The sequence below is a fragment of the Belonocnema kinseyi genome, chromosome 9, assembly GCF_010883055.1.
Source record: "Belonocnema kinseyi isolate 2016_QV_RU_SX_M_011 chromosome 9, B_treatae_v1, whole genome shotgun sequence".
Classification (NCBI taxonomy): Eukaryota; Metazoa; Arthropoda; class Insecta; order Hymenoptera; family Cynipidae; genus Belonocnema; species Belonocnema kinseyi.
The window spans coordinates 79231635-79253053 of NC_046665.1; the positions used below are offsets into that span (position 1 = coordinate 79231635).

Consider the following 21419-nt stretch of genomic DNA (forward strand, 5'->3'; position numbering starts at 1 on the left):
GTTAATTACAGACTCGAAAAGCTTTGGAAAATGGTTCACAAAAAAAAAATTGGCACGAAAAATCACGTTTTTTTTTGTTTAAACTGCATTTTGGGATAATAAGTAATTTTTTTGAGGAATTTCATTGGCACCGTCGGAAAGAGGAGATCCTAAGCAATAAAAATATATGTGTCTCAATTTTTTCTAGTGTCGAATAGTCTTAGTTATTGGCTGTTGAAAAGCAGTGTACCGGTAGTGTCGTTTTGGCCGTTTAAGGGTTAATTCGTAATAGACATATTAATAAATATCAAGACATTAATTCCGAATACAGTCATTTGGGCAAAAAAAAACAACATATTTTCTTAATGAGTGAATCATTTTTGTTATCTTTATAATATGTTTTCTTAGAAAGCATTTGCATGAATAATTTTTCGTGCAAAAACATTAATAAGACTCCTTTCAAAATGCCACGAGCGTGTGCGGTTGAATTTATCAAAAGCTACAATCACTGTTGATAATTCTTATAGGAAATGCACTGTAATACTAATTAAGTTTAAATTTTGAAAGAAATTAAGTAATATCAAATTAAAGTCGAATCAAAACCACATGAAACTGTTTCTAATAAGAATCGTGATAAGAATAAAGTGCATTCACATAAATTTGTGTTTCTGATTTGTTTAACAAATATTTTTTGCCACATAGGTTCTATGTATGATTCAACAAAAAATATAAGAATAGTGTTAAGACATCCAGTTTTAATTAAAACTGCACAATCAAATTAACTAAATAATAATCCATTAGTTTCGATCTTAATGATTTATTGTAATCTTATATGAACATTCTACACGATTTTTCGAAATTTATTAATATTTTTTGCAGCTGATGGCGTGACATATTCTTTTGGTGTCCTATTCGAAAAACTTATCAATTATTTCGACGAAGGTACAGGGGCCACAGCTTGGATCGTATCTATTCTAGTTGGTGTGACTTTATGTTCAGGTAAATTAAAAACTATAATTAAATATTCCCCAATTTTGTTCAGAAGCAAATATAAAAGTGTCGTTCTAAGGAAATTGATAATAAAATTGATCAAAATCGTTAAGTTTGATAAATATTTGTATAATTTAAAAAGTTCCATATTAACTAAAACGTTATGAAGTTATAAGTCTGATAGAAGTTATACATATGTATTTATCAATTTCATCATGACGCTTTGTTTCAACGAATTATTGTGTTTCAGGTCCCATCGCAAGTGTTTTCGTTGATAAATACGGATGTCGGCCAGTTACAATCGCCGGCGCTATGTTGGCGAGCATCTGTTTCTTACTCAGCATGTGGGCTCAAAATATTATTACTTTATGCTTCACGATAGGCATTGGCGCTGGTAAGAAATTATTTCTTGAATATATCAGTTGCACTGAAGGAAGTTTCTAGTTGCGTTTCTTTGACATTAGAAATACAACATTCCAAATGAGTTATAAGAAATTAATAAATCAAAATTGAAAAGGTGAAATTCTATATAAGAATCTCAAGTTATTAGTTGTGTACTTTAGAATAAATAATGATTGAATTTCAACAATCGTGATGCACAATTTGCAAGTTAATCTTTTTTAACGCCTTGCATAGTTTCAAAATTCTAATTTAAGAATGCTTCAGTTTTTAAACGAAGTTTGGAATTTTTTATTTTTAAAGCTTAAATTTGATTTGAATTCAATAATTTGCAAAAATTTCAATAAGAAAGTATATTATTCTGAACCTTTTTAAAATAATTCAACTTTAAAGGTTTACAATATTGCAAATTCTTCAATTTTGAACGGTTAAAATGAGATGGGCAAAATTGTATAGTAATATTTATTTGATAGCCTTAATTTGAACGTACAATCCTAAACTGAAATCTTCCCGAATCAATAATAGTTTCGAATTCAAAATTTAAAAATGTGAGAACAATTTCACTATTAAATCTTACAAAATTGCAACATTTCATATTAAATGCCTTAATAGGTAGTTTCATATATAATCATTTTAGATTTAAATATTTTAAATTATTTGATTTCAATTTTAGGCGTACAAAATTGTCCGCGTTTTAAATTCTTCGAAGTCGTGGAATATCAAATTTAAACAAATTTCGAATTGAAAGGCTTGAAATTTGTTTTGTATTCCTTTTTTAATGATTTAATTTGCAATTTAATATCTGAATTTTCATACTCGACGCTAAAATTTCCATTTTTACCTTTAATAAGTTTTAATTTTGCAATTAAAGTTCAAATGGTATAATTTTTCAAAGTATAATTAACAGTCTCAGAATTGTTAGTTTTTTTAACTAATTTTAATATCAAAATTATTCATTATGGTTTTAAAAATTTTGGAAACTGAATATTTAAAACTTTGTTTAATGATGAATTTTAAAATTGTTTTGTATTTGCAATGTTAGGAAATTAAAACCAGATAAGTGAACGAGCGCTTCACACGCGTGCATTTCCTCTTAGTGTAAGATAAAACACGATCAGAAGAAAAAAACTTTTTATCACTTTTGGATTTTTTTAAACAATTATTTTACTTGGATCTTGATAAAAGCTTGGATTTTGTGAAAGTATAGGAATAAAATGACGCGCCCTATAATTAAATTAATTAATATTTTTTACGTTTTTTACTGAAGGTGATCAAGTTACTATTTAATTACCGTTTGTTAATTTAAAAGCTACTTACGAGTTGGCCTCATTAAAGCTGAACGTCCTAGAACCTACCTGAAAGTAAAAAAAGTACATTCTTAGAAAAAATTGGTTCGTAAACTATGATAGGTTTGAATACCGATTTTTCAAAATCATATTAAATTTAATTAATTTCTCGATATAAATTATATTGGATAAATTTATTCGACTAAGTAATCCTTTTCATAAAAGGTTGTCATAATTTATTTTGGAATTTGTTTGGTAAAAGAGTAATTAGTACGAACTTGTTAGAGTTGGCATTTTTTAAAAGTTGGCACCTGCCTACGTTCAAAGTTTATCTCCTGGCGCAATTTTTGAATACATATTAAAGATTATTTTTCTGAATTCTAGTCAAAAAAGCAATGCCATCGTTACAAAATACAAAATCCAAAAAAAATTTATTTCACTAAACTGAAATTTGTAGTAAATTTTCAAAAATTAGAGATAAAACAGTTCAATATCATAATAGAAGTTGAACGGAAACTTTTCTCAGTGTGATTGCATGCAGCAAGATTGTTATAAAAAGCTAATTATTTTTAATATCAATGAATCTTATTGGTTCACTGTTTAAAAGCGAGCTGCGAAGGATACATTTTGAGGTAAGCCACCAAATTCTGACTCAACGTTCGGTACCGACGAATAAATAAACTAAGGTCTCTTTATTTATTGCATTGTTAGATAAAGTATAAAATGGAATTTCCTTTCGTACACTTTGGCGTTATGATCTACTTTATAATTTAAAGAATAGTAACTCCGTTAAATTGGTTTAACCTCCTTAATCCCAGTTTTGCATCTCGCTTTATCTTAAGGATCCTGATTAATTTTGTATTATAGTTTGATTTTTTCTCAGGTTTTGGCTTTGGTTTGATCTACCTGCCAGCAATAGTGAGCGTGACCTGTTACTTCGAAAAATATCGTTCACTTGCAACAGGAATTGCAGTTTGCGGTTCGGGTTTAGGAACTTTAGTTTTTACACCATTGCTTGAGTATCTTGTAACTTCTTATGGATGGAGAGGTTCGATGATAATCATTGGTGGTATCGTTTTGAACTGTATATTTTTTGGGATTCTCTTCAGGCCTTTGGAGCCAGTCAAGAAGAAAGAATTCATCCCGATGCTGGTAAATTTCATCGTAAAGTGTTAATCTAATTAAAAATTGACCCCAGGGTTTAATCCGCTATTTTACTTCTGTTCATATTTTTTTTCGCAGGAGAGGCCAAAGAAGAAAGAAACCGAAACACAATTACTCCCAACAAATGGATTCCAGCGTCCTCATAGTGTCAGTAACGTCAATTCCAAATATCTTCCAGACCATCATTACACAAGTTCCAATAATATAAAGGTTGCTTTAAGTCAACCGACCCTTATCACAAAAAATCGTGTAGAACACGGTGTGAAATCATTTGGAAGCGGAATCATGAATCGACGTGATATTTTCTACCAAGGAAGTGTAGACAACTTTCGCAAACAGTGAGTACATTTAAATTAAAATTATAATTTAAACTTTATTTCAATGTTTATTTTTTCCAGCTTTCTTTCGTTTGGTCTAAAATAAACAATGTTTAAAACTTTTGCAGCGAGTCTCTAGTCAATAGCGTGGAAAATATGAGGTTCCACGAATCGAGTAAAAGTTTGCCAAATGGTACAAAGCACAACTCTGACAAACTTGAGCAAAAGAAGAAATCGGTGAATATATTCAAGCAAATGATGGAGTTTTCTCTCTTAAAAGATCCGATCTTTATTATTTTTACATTGTCAAATTTCTTCACTAGTATCGGATTTTATATTCCATTCTATTACTTATCGGTGAGGATAATTTTTATTTTATAACAAAAAGGAGATAATTTATAAACTTTTAAAAGGTAAATTTAATGTGTTACTATTAATAAAAAAAATTCTGTTCTTAAAGATTCAAGCCCAAGATAAGGGCTTGGATAATACTACTTCCAAGTATTTAATTGAAATTATCGGAGTGGCCAATACGCTTGGTCGTATTGTTCTTGGGTATTTGTCGGATAAACCCTGGATTAATCGTCTACTAGTCTACAACATCTGTTTGACGGTTTGTGGCGTTGGTAAGTACATTTTTCTAATCCCCAATTCTGGACTATTGCACCTTTACGATAATCTTTTTTTTTAATTTAAAAAAATAATGTCATTAACGCCCAATTGTTTTAAGATCAAAATTTTTTTCAGTGATTTGAAATTTCTTTAATATTTCATTACAGCCACTGCATTTAGTACCTTTTGTGTGTCTTTTGGCGCATTCGCATTTTATGCCATAATATTCGGCTTTACTGCTGGAGCTTACGTGGGACTCACGTCTGTGATTTTGGTAGACTTGTTAGGCCTGGATCGGCTAACAAACGCTTTTGGTCTACTTTTGCTTTTCCAAGGAATCGCATCCTTTTTAGGACCACCAATTGGAGGCTTGTAGACTGATTATTCCAATTTTTAGTTTCATACACGAAATCGAATATATACTTATATGACTTGTTTTTAAGTTAAGATTTTCTTTTTAATTGAAGAATTACTGCAATAAATATTTCCAAATCGAATTAATTTATAATACTCAAAATTAAATTCAATATGTATATCCTCCTATTTGTAAATTCTATTTGGACCTCCTATTGGATCGCGGATTTTGTCATTGTCATTATAAAAGTTAATATTTTTCTAGGTTGGCTGAAAGACCTTCTTAAAACAGTTGACCCAGCCTTCTACCTAGCTGGAATAATGATAGCACTCAGTGGCCTTATGTTATTTTCTATACCCCCTGTACAAAGATGGTTGCGATTAAGAGAAGCAGAGACTAATAAGGACACACGTTATAGCTTAATTTAAATAAGATTTAATACATTTATTTTAATAAAACATTGTCTAGTCATTCATTTTTCCATATTACCAAAAATACGATTCACCTTGTACAGTTTGTAAATTATAGTTAAGAATCTATTTAGTACGTTATTCAAATCGCATTGGATATCGTTTGAAAAAAGAATATTGTTAATGTATTCAAAAATAGGTTATTTAAAACCTTGATTAAAAATTCATCTTGAATTTTAATGGCTTTCGCATATAGTGAAATTTGTAATGATTTCAATTTTCAAATTTACTTTCTTAACATATTTCGATATAAATCGAGAGCAGGAACCAACAAATTTAGTGAAACGCTCGAAGTGGAACTTATTTGAATTTTAAACTGTTAAGTGGTAGCCTAAAATATTTTTTATTCAAACGTTCAACAATTCACACGTATAAAATAAAAGTTTTAAACATTTTAAAGCTGACATTTTTTTATTTAAATGCCGCCAAACAGAAATTTTGTAAATTTTAAACGTTTATGAATTGTATAGTTCAAAGATATCTGGCTGAATGGCATAAATTCACCCTATCATTTTCAGTGCTCTAAATTGAAGAATTAGTCAACCCATTTGTAAATTTTCAAACAATTTTAAGTTTAAAACAAATTAATTACTTCAAATTTATTTTGTAATCTGTACACTTTTTAAATTAGAAGTTAAATTATTTGAGTTTCCTTTTAAATCTTTTAATATTTTAAGCTATGTATCACACTTTTTCAAAGCTTCTAAATATCCTTAAAAATAATTTGAATTTTTTAAAATCTTTTTTTTGCTGCAAAATTAAAAATAATTGCCTTAAAATCCTCTTTATTCTTTTTTAATAAGTTTGAAAATCTTTTAAATTCTTTTCAAGTTTTAAATCAGATTTGAATATTTTTAGAACTTCCAAATACTTCCTAAAGTTTCTCGAATGTTTTGTGATTCAATAATTGTTTAATTGTAATTTATATATAGAAATGCAACAATTAAACTCACAAATTAAATTTTTTACAAATAGAACATTCAAGACTTTCTATTTGAAACAATTAAGTTCTATTTTCAATTGCTTATTTTCAATGAATAGTCATAAAGTGCCAGATACTAAAAAATTGTTATTTTTCTTCATCAAAATTTTTTTATTGAAATGGTTAGAAATGAAATATTTGAGGCTTAAATAATATTTAGGTAGGATTTGAAATTTAATAAAAGCGTTTCATTATGAATCTATTATTTTAAATTATTTAAAAATTTGAAATAGTTTTATGTTTCAATCAGACGTTTACATTTCATTAACTACTAACGTTTGCGAATTGAAATAGTTCAATTTCAATGTTTTGAAATAATATTTTAGAAATAGTTCAAATCGAATAAAATAAAATTCCATTTCGACAACCTCCCAGTTGGTCCACTTCAATCGATAACGATAATAATATCTCACCTTTTTCTTAATTTAATTATTCTTCTTCAATGTAGAATATGTAGATCTGCATTTGGACCAATAAGTGATGGATCAAAAATTGAACTAATCAATAACGAAACACAATATTTAAATATTTAAGCAGTTATCTTATTTGATTTAAGTAAAATCCGTTGAGCTTGTTCGAACATGTTTTGCGCACAAATTGAAGGTTATGTTCTCTAATTTATTCACTTAAATTCATACCGGTTTTTGCAAATATTCCTTATAGAGACATCTCTATTTTCAAATCTTATTCTCGAATTTAATAAAATATTAAAAGTCAACATAAGAATTAAGACGCAATTGGCAAAAGTTCTTATCTCACTTCCACGATCCCGAGAATTTAACACTCCGTAAAGTCTCGGATAGCGATCCGACAATTTTGAGATTTGATTTCAAACTGTTTCAAACTGACTCTGCATACAAGATGACAGATATACCCAGAGTTTCAATTTCCAGGAAGAATCTCGAAGCTGTTACTTCTTTTTCTTTTTTTTTTTATTACTTTCTTCACGACTATTCAGGTCTCCTTCATTTAGTTGAAAATAGGATAATAGATTAATTCCGTATGATAAAGAGCAAACCGATAGAAGGTAACCGTGATCTGTAATCAAATAAAAAATTTGAGTATATTTCGACGAGGAATTTTCCCGCCGAGCGGACATGCCGTCCATTCGTCACATTCGAAACATAAATGGCGGGCATCTGTAATCCAAACAACCACAATCACGCTGTTGTCACGGGAACGGAAACCGGCGTTTGTGGTTGATTAAGAGAGACAGTTGGAAACTAATAAGTTTCAAAGGAAAGATTCAAAATGATCAAGCTAGGAGACAATTTTCCGAACTTTCAGGCTGAGACTAGCACCGGAAAAATAAGTTTCCACGAGTGGTTGGGCGACTCGTAAGTTTTAGATTATTCACTTTCATAACCTATACAAGAAATGCATCTATAATCTATACGCTTCTTAAAGCTTATTTATTTCATTATATTTGTCATTTATCAGTCGTCAGAATTTGAGTTGCACAGCTAATTATAAATTTTCAAAAAACTTGTATGCTCTTATACTAAGTTATTTGCATTTGATTGTCAAATTATTTTAGGTGGGGCATCTTATTTTCACATCCACATGATTTTACTCCTGTCTGTACGACGGAACTCGCCAGGGTTGCAAAGTTGATACCAGAATTTCAGAGACTGGGAGTTAAAGTCATCGCTTTGTCTTGCAATTCTGTAAAATCTCACAAGGAATGGATTGAGGTTCTTATTTATTTAACTTCTTATTTAGGGTAGCCTCCTGAATACCCATCATTCAGTTTAACATAAGGCGCGTTATTTCAAAATTAAAGTTGCAACAATGTATCAATTTTGAAATTCCCTAACTTCCCTGACTTTTCCCTGATCAATTTTTCATTTTCCCTTACCATGATAAACTTTTCTTTCGGGTTAAATATTCAACGAAGGAAATTAATGTTCAAACAATAAGATTAAGTTTTTTCAAAAAGATGAATTTTTAACAGATTACATGAATTTTCATCAAAAAAAGTTAAATTTCCTGCCAAAGAAACAGATTCTCAACAAAAAAAATATGAATTTGCCACAAGAGATGAGTTATCAATAAACAATTTAATTTTTTAAACAAATAAATAAATTTTCAACTATAACGATGAATCGTCATTAAAAAAAATTAGTTTTTAACCAAATAATTGAATTTACGACTAAAAATAAAAAGTTTCAAACATGAATATTAGTTTTCTACAAAAAAAAGGCATTTTTCACAAAATACATTAATTTTCAACCAAATATTTACATTTTCGACCAAAAATATGGCGTTTTTACTAACAAGATTAGTATTTAGCACAAAAGACGAATTTATCAACAAAATAGTAAAATTTTTAACCAAATAAATCAATTTTCAACTATAATGATGAATCTCCAATAGAAGAATTAATTTTAAACAGAATAGTTACATTTACGACTAAAAGGATGAAGTTTCAAACATTAATTAATATTAGTCTTCTATCAAAAAAGATCAATTTTTAACAAAATAGATGAATTTTACACTTAAAAAGATAATGATTAAAGAATCATATTTTTACAAAAAAGAAACTAATTTTCATCTAAATTGTTAAATTTTTAACACAAAAAAACTTACTTAACTTAAAAAAAATAATTTACAGCAAAATTCCTGATTTCTCAACCAAAAAAGAGAAATTTTCAACCAAATTTTAACAAGAAAATATCTCTTTCAACTAACCAGTTCAATTTAAAAAAATGTAATAGTTAATAGTGTAAAAAGATAGTTGAATTCCGCCAAAGAAGACGATTTTTTTGTAACAAAATAGTTGAAGTTTCAAACCGAAAATATGAGTTTCAATAAAAAAGTTCATAATAAAATTTTATGAGCATTCTCTAAGTTTGTAAATTATACAAAAAAGTTTTTTAAGGTGAAATTTTTATTAAAAAAAATTAATGTAAGCTGTACGTTATGTCAATTGTCGTAATTACTTTTAGAACTTTGAATATTTTTAGACAATGCAATGTTTTCTTTTCTTTTTAAATATTACTAAAATTTCACGCATGTCAAGTTTTTGAAATCGAACTGATCAGTCACAATCAGCCAGAAGTTGGGAATCAAGTTTAGACCCGTGCAATAAAAATCGCGAATTTTTGTTTTTGGGCATAAAATTCAAGTGATAGCACGCAAAATCAGAAAACCAGGACAGCGATAATAAATCAAGACGTGTGATCGCCTCAGGGAAACCGGGAATATTTTTGAGACTGCGAAAAATCGAGAAACGACAGTGCAATTATTCTTTGACCAGGAATTTGTACATTTTTAGAAGAAAAAGCTATATAATCATTTAAAATTCCACAAATTTCATATCATAATATATAGTAAACGATGTATCCCAATTCGGGATAAAGAACGTTTGAAGTCGATGAACTGTAAATATAAATAAATAAATTATGTGAAAAATTTCAATGCAGTTAGAGTATTTAAAATTAATAATAATCGATTTTAAAGCGAAGCTTTTATTCAATTTCAGGTCCTATTCAAGTATGGTTTCAGTCTAAAATATTCCATTTAAAAAATATTAATTTTGAAGTTTTCTTATTCTTTAGCAATATTGCACTGGATTAAATCATCTGAAATAGAAATCCTTGAATTGTTAAAATTTCAGAGTGGTAAATTAGAATTTAGAATATTACAATCGTCATTGTTCCATTAAACCATTTTTATAATTCGTGAAAACCGTGTTGAATTTAAATATATAAACAAATATGAAAGGCTTAATAATTTGAAAAGACTTTAAATTACAATAATTTCTAATTAAAATTTTTCCCTGATAACGTAGATTTATATTTTTTAACCAGAAATGTTGGTCAATCATTTTTTTAAGTCAGGATTTTTTTTCCTATTGTTTCTGACTGGACTCGTATAAAACTGTTTTCAAACTTAGGTAGAAATGATTATTTTACAACTGTTTTAAACTAGTTTACTAAAATGCAATTTGCAATGGGTAGCCACCCTTTTGGGTCATCAATTTTGATGGGACTTAAATAAAATAAACAAACATTGAACAATACTCGACAGGTTTATAAACAATTATTCTAAACAAATGCATAATTAAGCCATTTTTCTTCATAAAAGCACTGCTTTTTTGCAAAAATTTATTTAAAAACTACTCGTGCACGCTTTTAAGGTAAATAAAATCACCATTTGACAACATTTATTACTTTTATGAGCATCTATTATAAACAGATGAACATTTTAGCCATTTTTCAACATTAAAGTATCGTTTCCTTATGGAATTGGACACGCTGTTCTTACATTTGGAGTTAAATTCAATTAGTATTTAACAATTTCTTCAATTTTTATGAACACTTATTCTAAAGAAATGTACAATTTAGCCATTCTTCTATCTAGCAGAACCGCTTATCACAGAAAAGTATTATTAGACACGTTCTATATTACATTTAGTTACATTGATTCAATATTGAACAATGTCTCATTTCTGCAAACAGTCATTATAAACAAATGTAAATATTTGAGATTTTATCAACATAAAAGCACAGTTATTTCATGGAAAAATATTACTGGACACGTTTTTCGTTACCTCTTGTTACATAAAAAACTAGGGTAAAGGGACCGCATTTGACGAGGGTGTATAATGATAAATAGAGAATTATAATCAATATTAAAAAAAAAACAATATAATAACGTAGATACTCTAGACTACTAACTTTAAAAAAACATATTTTTAGAATAGCAGTTCCCTCAAATATGCATTTTTTTATAATTATTTTGGACAAAAATTTCACCTTTTTCAGTCCCATCAAAATTTTTTTAAGAAACCAATAAAATTGACATTTTTGCGTATTCTGAGCGACGATTTTTCTGTGCTTTGCAAAATAATTTAAACGAGAATTATATTCAATTTTCTGTATAACGAATAAAAATAACATTTTTATGGCATTCTGATGAATGTTGTGAATCTTTTCAAAATAGTTCAAACCAAAATTAACTTTTTCTGTATTCGAAACTAATTTGAATATCATTCTTAGGATATCAAAGCATATGGTGGAATAAAGTCACCCGAATTTCCGTATCCAATAATTGACGATGAATCTCGTAGACTAGTAACAATGCTGGGTATGATGGACCTCCAAGAGCTTGATAGCGCAGGAATTCCAGTATCAGCTCGAGGAGTTTTCATCATCGATTCAAAGAAGAAAATGCGATTATCTATTTTGTATCCAGCGACAACAGGAAGAAATTTCGAGTAAGAAATAATCTTTCATAGCATCTACCAATGGCAAATAAAATACATTTTATAATTTTAAAGCTCTAATTCATTAAAAAATTAAATTTTTTTTAGGGAAATCATCAGAGTTATAGAATCGATGCAGATGACTGACAAGCACAAAATTGCAACTCCCGTTGACTGGAAGGTAATCCCCGAAATTAATTTCCTGAGATTTATCTTCTCCATCCGCGAGTTCCTAAATTCATTTTCTTTTCAGAAAGGGGATCCTGTGATGGTCCAGCCAACTGTTACTGACGAAGAGGCCAAGTCTCTTTTCTCGACGGAGATAAACACTATTAATCTACCTTCTGGTAAAAATTATGTCCGTGTCGTAGACCAACCTACCGATTCCTAAATACTTTACGAATCTGAAAGGCAGAAACAATTTCAGAAGAAGTTTTGTAAATTGATTTATATTTTTGTAATCCATAATAAAAATTCAATATGTACAAATATTAGAGATGTAAGTTAAAATCAAAATTTCTGTTCATTGCCACTTTCGTAACCTTTTAAATAAAAGACGTCCAATAAGATACATTTTTTTTCCAATTAAAAAATTAAAATACAAGATCTGAACTTGAAATCATTTTTATTTTTAAGAAATGCATGTTCATTAGAACACTACAAACTTCAGAAAGTTACATTTCCACTCTACATCTACTCTTTCCTTTAATCACCAATTTCAACGACTCTCGTCTTAAGGTTAATTACAAATTCTTTAAATTCTTCGGTATTTATTTCCTCAAATCACAACCGAGACTTCTATACATCAAAATTAATAAATTGAAATAAAACGCTGAATTTTCAAACACAGCCAAGCGTATTAAAAAAATTAATTTTTAACAGAATCTTACATGTACAATTGACACTATATACAACCAGGTCTTGAAATGTCTCAAAACTCTAGTCGAATATTTCAGAGAAACGTTTTTTTCGTCAATACATTTTCACGCCAGCTCCTCAAGTCGAAAACCTAATTTTTCACCTTCCAACGCTCCACAAATGCTTCGTCAATTTTGAGAAAAAGCACTATCATGTTCCTCTCTACAATCAGCCGCCTTAGATCCACTTTAACATCACACTTTCCTTCATTTTCAAGAAAAAAGTCACTTTTCGCAAACTTAAACCTCGCTCCAACACAAAAGAGTAACGAAACCACTTGCAAACAACAAAAGAAGCCGTTTATTATTTCACCTAGTATATAATTAAAAGTACACTGCATTATATACACTTTTTCCAAGTACACGATTTACTTATGATACTTAGGATCGTAAAATATGTACACTTTCGTTTATTAAGTTATTACTTGATTTACGTGTTCGCACTATGATTACAGTATTATGCGTATATTATATAATATAATAATAATAATAAATCAGTTATATAAAACAGTCCCTGGTCGAAACCAATGCGATCGAAAAGGATAGTAAATTTAACAAAATTATATTTCATCATTACAACGTTATATGTAATTAAGAACTCATCATCACGCAACAGGTTTACGACAAAAAGATCGCATCCCTCGCATGACTTATCACGTTTAAATTTCCTTAGTTCTACCAATTGTCGATTCCTGCATAGTGTCACTCTTTAAATAATCAATTTCACTATAATCAATATGTCGATCGAGACTTTCTCTAAGCGCTAGAGTTCCTCGTTCGTCGCGAACGACGGGCAACCACCTTCTGAACTTTGCCAGCACAGTTTCTGGGCGGAACAGAATTACGTTGTGCACTCGCGTTTTCACTCTTAATTTTCTCGTGTCCTCACTCGCCCGACCCGTGACTTTCATGATGATCAGCGTGCTGCTCACCTTCCATCCTTGCCTGCCTCTCGGCAGCAGCTCTCGCTTGTCTTCCGGCACTAGAGCGAAGATTCTTCCTCTCTGGAGGTGGCTCAACACTCAATCGTTTTCCACCACGAGGTTTCTTTGTCTTCGGACATTTTGTCTCTTCCTCGACGGCCTCTTGCGGTTTCTCAGAAGACTTCTGAGGTTCAGCTTTCTGACTTTCAGACTTCTGCGTTTCAGGTTTATGACTGTCGGGCTTGGAACTTTCAGCAAGTTGCTCTTTGCTGGCAGAACTCTTCTTTGAACTCTTTTCTTCTTGAGGTTGTTCCTTAGGCTCTTCTTGTGGCTTCACAGGTTCTGGAGCTGGTGGAGGCGATGGTTCGCGAACAGGAGGTGGAGTAACAGCTTTTGGGGGAGCTTCTACCTCCGGTTCTTTCGAGCTAGTTTCGACCTCTAAAACTTTCGATTCAGCTTTCGTAACAGGGGTTTTTGACAAAGGTTTAACCTCGGGACTTTGCTCCGGACTTTTAACTTCACTCTTCTCCAAGGACTTCACTTCAGTCTTCGCTTCAGGTTTCGACTTTTTCAAAACAGGCTCGAGAGTCACTTCCAAAGCAGCGGGAAACTGAGGTTGATGAATTTGGGGAGGCTCAGGAGCTTGACGATCGGAGCTGCGGCCTCTCTTCGTAGGTCGCTGTATTTCCTCAAGATTTCTCGTCAAAAGTTCGGCGCTGGTTCTACTCAGTTGTTCAAGAGCTTCCTTCATTTCCTGCTCCTTACTTTTGCGCTCGATTCTCGCAGAGAGATCTGCAATCTCGCTCAACTCCGTGGCTTCTCGTCTCTCTTGATCCCTTTTTTCTTGAGCAGATTCACTTCTTCTTCTCTCCTCGTTGTGCTGACTTTCCGCAAATTGCTGCAGATTGATGCCAAGGTCGGTGGGATACCTAGATTTCTTTTCTGCCTCCTTGCGTTTCATAGACTCGATAGGGTCTCGCCTGGAACTGGAAGTCGAGGCCGATGTGGACTTTCGGGAGGAAGTCGAGGCACTCGACGTGGGTGGATTGAGGAGACCGCATTGTGCGAGGCTTTCGTAAGCAGAGGAGACACTTCCGGGTTGCATCGAGAAGGGATTAAGTCCCCCGAGTCCTAGCGGAGTGTACAAGAGGCTTGGATTCGGGAAGAAGAAGGGGAAGGGTGTCGTTGTTGGTAGGCTTGAAGCGTTTGATGTCGACGGAGCTGATGATTTACTAGTTGGAGGTTCCATTTTGGTACGGGATTTGCTCGAGCTGCTGGTGCTGGTCGACATTTTATTACTACTGACAGAAGTCACAACGTTCGTGTCTGCTGTGCTGGTTGCAGTTGCCCCGAGTGCTGCTTCCATTCCCGCTAATGAGGGCAAACCGAGACCGGCTAGGTTTGCAAAGAGCGAGTTCGTGAGACTCATATTACTCAAGTTTCCAAGGTTTCCTAAACCTCCTAAAGCGCCGAGGTTGGGCAAACCGCCGAAGGGCATCAAGAGAGGATTGTTCTTGGGGTCAAAGTTGCCAAGCGAGAGCCCGGAGAGAAGAGAGCTGTTGATGGTTGAAAGAGAGGGGAAGTTTAGGCTGGAGGCCATTGATGTCGCTGCGAGATTTGCTTGATGCTGGCTTGACTGCTGGCTTGTAGGACTCGGCATCATTGGTGGTCGTCCGGGACTCTTGCCTTTGTTGCTTCCACCACCTCTGTCAGAGCCGGATAGCCTCTTTTGAAGATCGTGTGGAAGATTGCCGCGTTCTTTTACGAGATCCGCCCACTTTGGATCCACGTCGAACATTGGGTTCTCCATGAGCCACTGTCCTAGGCGCTTCAACTGCGGAGCTTTACTTCCGGTAACCTGGACAAAAAATTCGACGATTAATTACTCTATAGATTATAGACTCCGAATTCCGGACATTAACAGAACTCGGACTCATTTGAGAAATTCGGAGTGGAGACAATAGTAGCATCAATTTTAAACTCTGAAATTTCTGGAAAACTAAGTCAATCCTTTTAAGTCCCATGAAATCTCTTAAAATCCGTCGAAATCCCTTGAAATGTTGTCATTTCTGTCCAAAACCTATGAAAATACCTAGAAGTTCCTTGACTTTTCATTTACTTTATTCCCTAAAGTTACTAGAAGTCTTGGATATCTTTTTAAAACCTTTGAAATTGCACGACTTTCTTTGAATAACACCAAAATTGTTATATATTGTTAAATTCTTTGGAATCTGTTGAAATAAGCTTAAGGATGTACACTCCGTACAATCAATTTCAACAGTTGCCTATCTTTAAAATGATTCATAAAATCGCCAAAAAAAGATCTGTGATTAATTTCTGTAAATATTGATGGAGGCTTATAAGCACACTTCAGAAAGAAAATCGAGTTAAAAATTTTTCAAGTATTTCAAAGTACATTCTCATTAATCATCTGAGATGTCACTTAAGGCATTTTGTAGTGTGACGTAATGTTTTAATGTCTGTAATTTCTTCAAAAATACCTTTGAAAAATATTATCTTTTCCAACCTCTAAAATCTCGTTAAAACTGAGCCCCTTAAAATCTGTGATATATTTTTTTAATTCCTTAAAATTTTCTAAAATACACTGAAAGCTTTGAAATCCCTAAAAACTCTTACATTTTGTTTTATTCCTTGAAATTTTTTTAATGTCGTGAAAATAGCTTGAATTATTCGAATCTTCTAAAATACACTTCATTTCTTCAAATCATTTGAAAGGTTTACAATTTTCTAGAATCCTTTGAAATCTTTGCAATTCTTTGATACCCTTTTAAAATCCCTTAAATCTGATTAAATCCCTAGAAATCTGTTGAAATCCCCTACAACATCTAGAAATTTTAAATATATTTTACAATGTATTTAATAACGTTTAAATAATCGAAATCCTCTTTGATTATACGAAATCCCTTGGCATATGTAGAAATCCCTTGAAGTCCCTGAAAGACCATTAAAAATTTATTCTCTTTCATTTACTTCGTAAGTTTCTCTATAAATTCTTTAAAATTCTCTAAACCTCCTCGGAAACTCTGCAATCCTTTGATTTCATTTTTAAATCATTTGCAATTTTTGAAATTTCTTGGAATCTTAAAAAAAACTGTTAAAATTCTGGGTTACTTTTTAAAGCATCTATTACATGATCCACTTGTTGTTAGTCTTCATTATTAAACACTTGCGTAAATAACCATCTTTTCCCGTGGACGAGATATTCCAGTTTGAAAAATCGTCTGTGAAGGGATCGCAGCGCAAATTGAGCTCAAAAATGAGAAAATAGGGTAATTTTTTCACGAAAACGGGGAAATATTAAACATTTACTTTTATACGCCGAAAAGAAAAAAACGATCTTTCTATAAGAAATGCTGCATTGCCGAATATTTTTCAATGATTTCTGCCATTAAAGGCTTTATTTGTTTAAATCTGATATTCTTAGGTGGTTGAAAATCTATTCACAGTAATATCGAGTAAGTCCGAGAATAAATAAAATAAGTTAAATACACAATTTTGATATGCTTAACATTGCTCTCATAAATATTTTTTTCCAAGCTTTGTTATTTCTTTCTTATTGTAATTAACACTTCTGATGTAAATTTAAAATTACACTCTTCAGTAGAGCGAAATAAAAATGCTAAAATTAATCAAATCGTTTAAGCTGAGGGATAAATTTACAATGAAAATTTGTTTTATAAAAAAATGGCCTTATTTAGAACATACTGAACATATAAAAAAAACATTTTTTGAATTAATTCGAACTTGAAATTTATAACCAAAGAAACATGTCATTATTTTCCATTCATGGGAACAAAATTGTGTGTTGTGTTTATAACGTTCTAAAATCACAAAAAATATAAAATCCCAAAAATCTTAAGTCACGAGAAAATTTTTTGTTTCGAAAAAGCAAAATTATCAAATGTTTATTTGGTTCACGCTGAATAAATTTCAGGTTAGACATATTCAACTTTTAAAATTTCGTAATTGTGTATTCTTGTTCACTAGCAAAAGCTGTAAATATAAAAAGTTTGTCATAATTTTTAATCCAATGGGAAATATTTTGAATTCAAAATCGTTAAATTTAACTACTTAAAAATTTTCTTTCACTTTTGTCAAATAATACCCTACAAGATTTTCCCTTAATGAGGCATTAGCTTCGAATTTGTTTAAAGAGTATTTTTAATGGTTCAGCACTTGAAACGCGTACCTTGTTTCATCAATAATTTTTCATCATTTAATTTTTTATTAATTACTTATTCATTATTTATTTTTTTTATTATATATTTTTATTATATATTCATTTATTAATTAATTATTCATCAATAATTTATTTAGGTGATATAAATGCTTTAATTATTATTCAATAATGGGTACACTTAGTAATTTCAGAGAATTTTCCGCATAATTTGAATATTGTGTTTTCAATTACCGTATATTTAAAGAGAAAAATGGGAACTTTCCTGATAATAGGGGAAATTTCAAGACCAAAAAGGGGAATAATGTGCACCCTGTTTGTGCCTCAAAACCCCACATGTAAATGGAGGGTTCAAAATATTAAAATCTTTTGAAAAAATCGATGTGCTATTTTCGCCAAACAGCATATAAGTTCACATTTATATTTAACGTCGAAGCGAAAAAAATAGATGCACTAGCGAGCAATTTGAGAAGATATTCGTGTTAGTGTCATCTTTTCCAAATAGTAGCATCATTAAAAAGTGTCAAAAGGTGTAAATAGGCCTGTTATAATGATTTTAAAAAAAATACCTTCTTTCCAGTCAATCGATTCATAACCGCGACATTTTCCTCTCCAGTGAGGTTTTTCCAGTTGAGCGCTGAAGGATCAACACGTGGCCTTCTTCTTCTGGGAGCATTCAGATACTCAGCATTGAGCTGTTCCGACATTGCGGTTTGTTCCGCAAGCCACTTATTAACTTTAGCTTCATGAGAATAAGATCCTATTTTCGAAGAGTATTCCGCAACCTTATTAATATCGGCAATCATCGCCTCGTAACTCTTTCTATGACTCGAGGAGGACGCGTGAACAGAATTGTAGGCCTGTTGTTGCTGCTGCTGCTGTTGCTGATGTTGTTGATGCTGCTGCTGTTGTTTCTTTACGAGCTCGCGATTTTGCTGTTCCGCCTGTGCGAACAGAGCGGAGAAACTATCTTTGTGCGAATGTAGAGAGGGTGGCGGTACACCTGAAGATGAGCCAGAAGCTCGGGATGACGGAATTGACGTAACAGTAATTGAAAACGGCTTTTGAGATGCAGCCGGGGGATTGGGAAGACCGATTGGTGCCGACGTTGGCGTTACCGTCACGTTCGGCGTGATTGTGCTTTTCTTCCCCTGCTCCGGGTAGTGACTACTCTGCTGCTCTTTAGCGGCACTTAAACCTAGTACTATCTCGTCCAACTTTCGTCGCTTCTTCTCCTTCCCAACAACGGGTTCGTCGGTTGGCTAAATAATAATAATAATAATAATAATAATAATAATAATAAAAAAAATATTGTTAGTAATTTTAAATGAAAAAAGGCAGATCTTATACGAGGAAAATATAAATTGAATGTTTATACTCACGCAATTCTTTCGTTTCATTAACTTGTCCAGCATGCTGTCTAGTTTCCCCTTGTTACTGCTGGCTTGTTTATTTTTGTTTGGCATGGAGAAGTCTTGAACTTCATTCATCATGTCTTTATTAGTTTCTGTGGCTGCTTTAGGATATCTGTAAAAGTACATAAGTAAGTTGTAAATTAACCAGGGTGTCTACTCAAATTCTAAAAAAAAATCAATAAAAACTCCAGGATTTTTTTCAGATATCTCGAGACTTTTTCAGACATAACTTTTTTTTAATATGGGGCCATTCAAGTACTAAGTATCGCATTTTTGAGCAATGTTGAACCACTTTAATTATTTATTTGTTAATGGTTAAATTGTAATTAGATGAATTTATTATATAAAAAAAACAGCAAAAAAAGGAAGAAGTACACCTACAATAAATTCGCCAGTTTATTATAAATAATTTTTTTAGTCTTTATATAAATATATAAACGTATAGAAACGATATTTGTTAAATGTAAAATCAAATAACGATGTTCTTTAATTTATGAAAGAAATTTTATAAAAGGCCAAGTAATTTCTTAATGAAACAGACTTTTAGGAATTTTATCATTACAAGATATATTTAAATATACTCCTATTGAGACTGTCGTGCACAAAAAGGAATAATACAAAAACCATAATTATTAAAACTTAAATTTTTTTTATGAAATCCATAAATTTTAGCAATAATATTAACAATTTTTTTCATTATTCTCATAGAAAATTTAGTAACTAACATACTAATATTTTGAATAAAATATATATTCATGAGATTAGTGAACATTTTGTTTAATTTAAATAAGTATAAATCCAGTAGTACAATTTTACTTTAAGAACGAAAAAAATCGTGATTTGATTAAATATTACAATTTTTAAAGCAAATTGAAGCACTCTTAAAAAGATTTCCTGATTTTTTTCTCGATTTCTATCAAACTTATTATTTCGTTCTTCCTGTAAATTATTTTCAGCAGGTACTTAATTTATATATTTATACTGCAATTACTCTATTGATCTATTTACTCCTTTTTTTTCAAGAAAAACTGTAATTAATAACTTATCATTCAAATTTTAACGCTTTGAATCCAAATTCTAGAATTATGTAAAACTCCAGAGTATATACAATTTGAGGTTAGTTTTTTCTTAATGTAAGAATTACCTATTACATTTATTTAATTTTATACCAAAACTATAATTCTCTATTGTAAATACATTAGAATCAAACCTTGACCATTTAAATTCTCCCGCGCATTTATTTGAGATATTGCGCACGCGCTTTAGTTTTCTTAAAATTAAAAATTCGTATTCAAATTCCAAGAATTTCAATTTGTCGGATGGGATGCATGTCAAAAGTAGTAGCCGGGCGCGCTTTCCTTGATTAGAACTGTCGTGTGGAGTTGCGCGATTTTAGGCCGAAAGTCGTCACTTTTCTTTGGTTTTTTAATTCAAATTGTGTGTCGAAACACGTAGCGATCCAAATTTTATAAAGAGTTCGAAAAATATAAGTGAATTTTGAACGATTATCGACAATTGGGATTTTAAGTTGAACGGTGCAATTTTATTATGACCGTTGCTGTGAAAATTCACAATTTGCATCGGGATTTTTGCAACAAAAAATGTGACAAGTTTCGTCTTTCTAATTAATAAAATAATAATCCGACATTAGTGAATTGAATTCAATACTTGTTAATGTAAGCGACAATAGTTAAATCGCATTTTCTTGTCAATTTTGTGGAAGTTTTCGGGCAGGAAACATTCGATTCTGTGTATTTGGACAATGGCTGATCTTCTACGACAAAGACTGACATTTTGCCGATTTTGATCGTGATTTTTTTTACTGTGCGAATTTCGTAAGCAGAGGTTTTTGATATATTTTTGAAAAAGGCGGTTAGTGTATTTGGGATCAATCGGTCCAGCGAAAAAACCCGCACTCGCGCAAATCGTCTTCTTTCCTCCCTTGATACATAATATACTATTTTCAGAATCTGAAGGAAGCTGCCATCGCCTCGACGACGGAATCTGCGAAGTAGTAAGTCCCTTCTAAGGTCCCTCTTGTAGTGGCCGTTAATTAAGGTTCATAATTTTAATTAACGACTGACTCGCCATTTTATTTCGTCATTATCTTGTATTTTACTTACCAGTTCCATAACAAACTTGAAACAGAGTGGTCCTTCATATACTCGGTTGGAGAAAAAGCAAAATAGAAAATTTTCATTTT

General features: G+C 31.4%; 3 protein-coding genes across 7 annotated transcripts in view; 2 read left to right on the top strand and 1 right to left on the bottom strand.

Moving 5' to 3' along the window:
- The window catches only part of LOC117180143 (monocarboxylate transporter 9), a 45056-nt gene extending 39496 nt beyond the window's left edge, over positions 1-5560 (top strand). For both annotated transcript variants that reach the window (XM_033372487.1, XM_033372486.1), the window contains 8 exons: positions 859-978; positions 1220-1363; positions 3538-3806; positions 3897-4156; positions 4264-4492; positions 4596-4761; positions 4915-5115; positions 5367-5560. In XM_033372487.1, coding sequence (XP_033228378.1) covers positions 859-978; positions 1220-1363; positions 3538-3806; positions 3897-4156; positions 4264-4492; positions 4596-4761; positions 4915-5115; positions 5367-5530 — 1553 coding nt within the window. In that variant the 3' untranslated portion in view covers positions 5531-5560. The remainder of the gene's footprint in view (positions 1-858; positions 979-1219; positions 1364-3537; positions 3807-3896; positions 4157-4263; positions 4493-4595; positions 4762-4914; positions 5116-5366) is intronic.
- A 2135-nt stretch (positions 5561-7695) lies between these two features.
- On the top strand, positions 7696-12329 carry LOC117180903 (peroxiredoxin-6). Its single transcript, XM_033373508.1, has 5 exons — positions 7696-7891; positions 8092-8248; positions 11558-11775; positions 11872-11944; positions 12017-12329. The coding sequence occupies exons 1-5, from the start codon at positions 7806-7808 to the stop codon at positions 12152-12154; spliced, it is 672 nt and encodes a 223-aa protein (XP_033229399.1). The 5' UTR covers positions 7696-7805; the 3' UTR covers positions 12155-12329.
- Positions 12330-12371: 42 nt separating this feature from the next.
- The window catches only part of LOC117180902 (chromodomain-helicase-DNA-binding protein 7), a 50236-nt gene continuing 41188 nt past the window's right edge, over positions 12372-21419 (bottom strand). For all 4 annotated transcript variants that reach the window (XM_033373507.1, XM_033373506.1, XM_033373504.1 and 1 more), the window contains 3 exons: positions 19184-19328; positions 18371-19063; positions 12372-15461 (listed from right to left, as the gene is read on the bottom strand). In XM_033373507.1, the coding sequence (XP_033229398.1) occupies positions 13566-15461; positions 18371-19063; positions 19184-19328 (2734 nt within the window). In that variant the 3' untranslated portion in view covers positions 12372-13565. The remainder of the gene's footprint in view (positions 15462-18370; positions 19064-19183; positions 19329-21419) is intronic.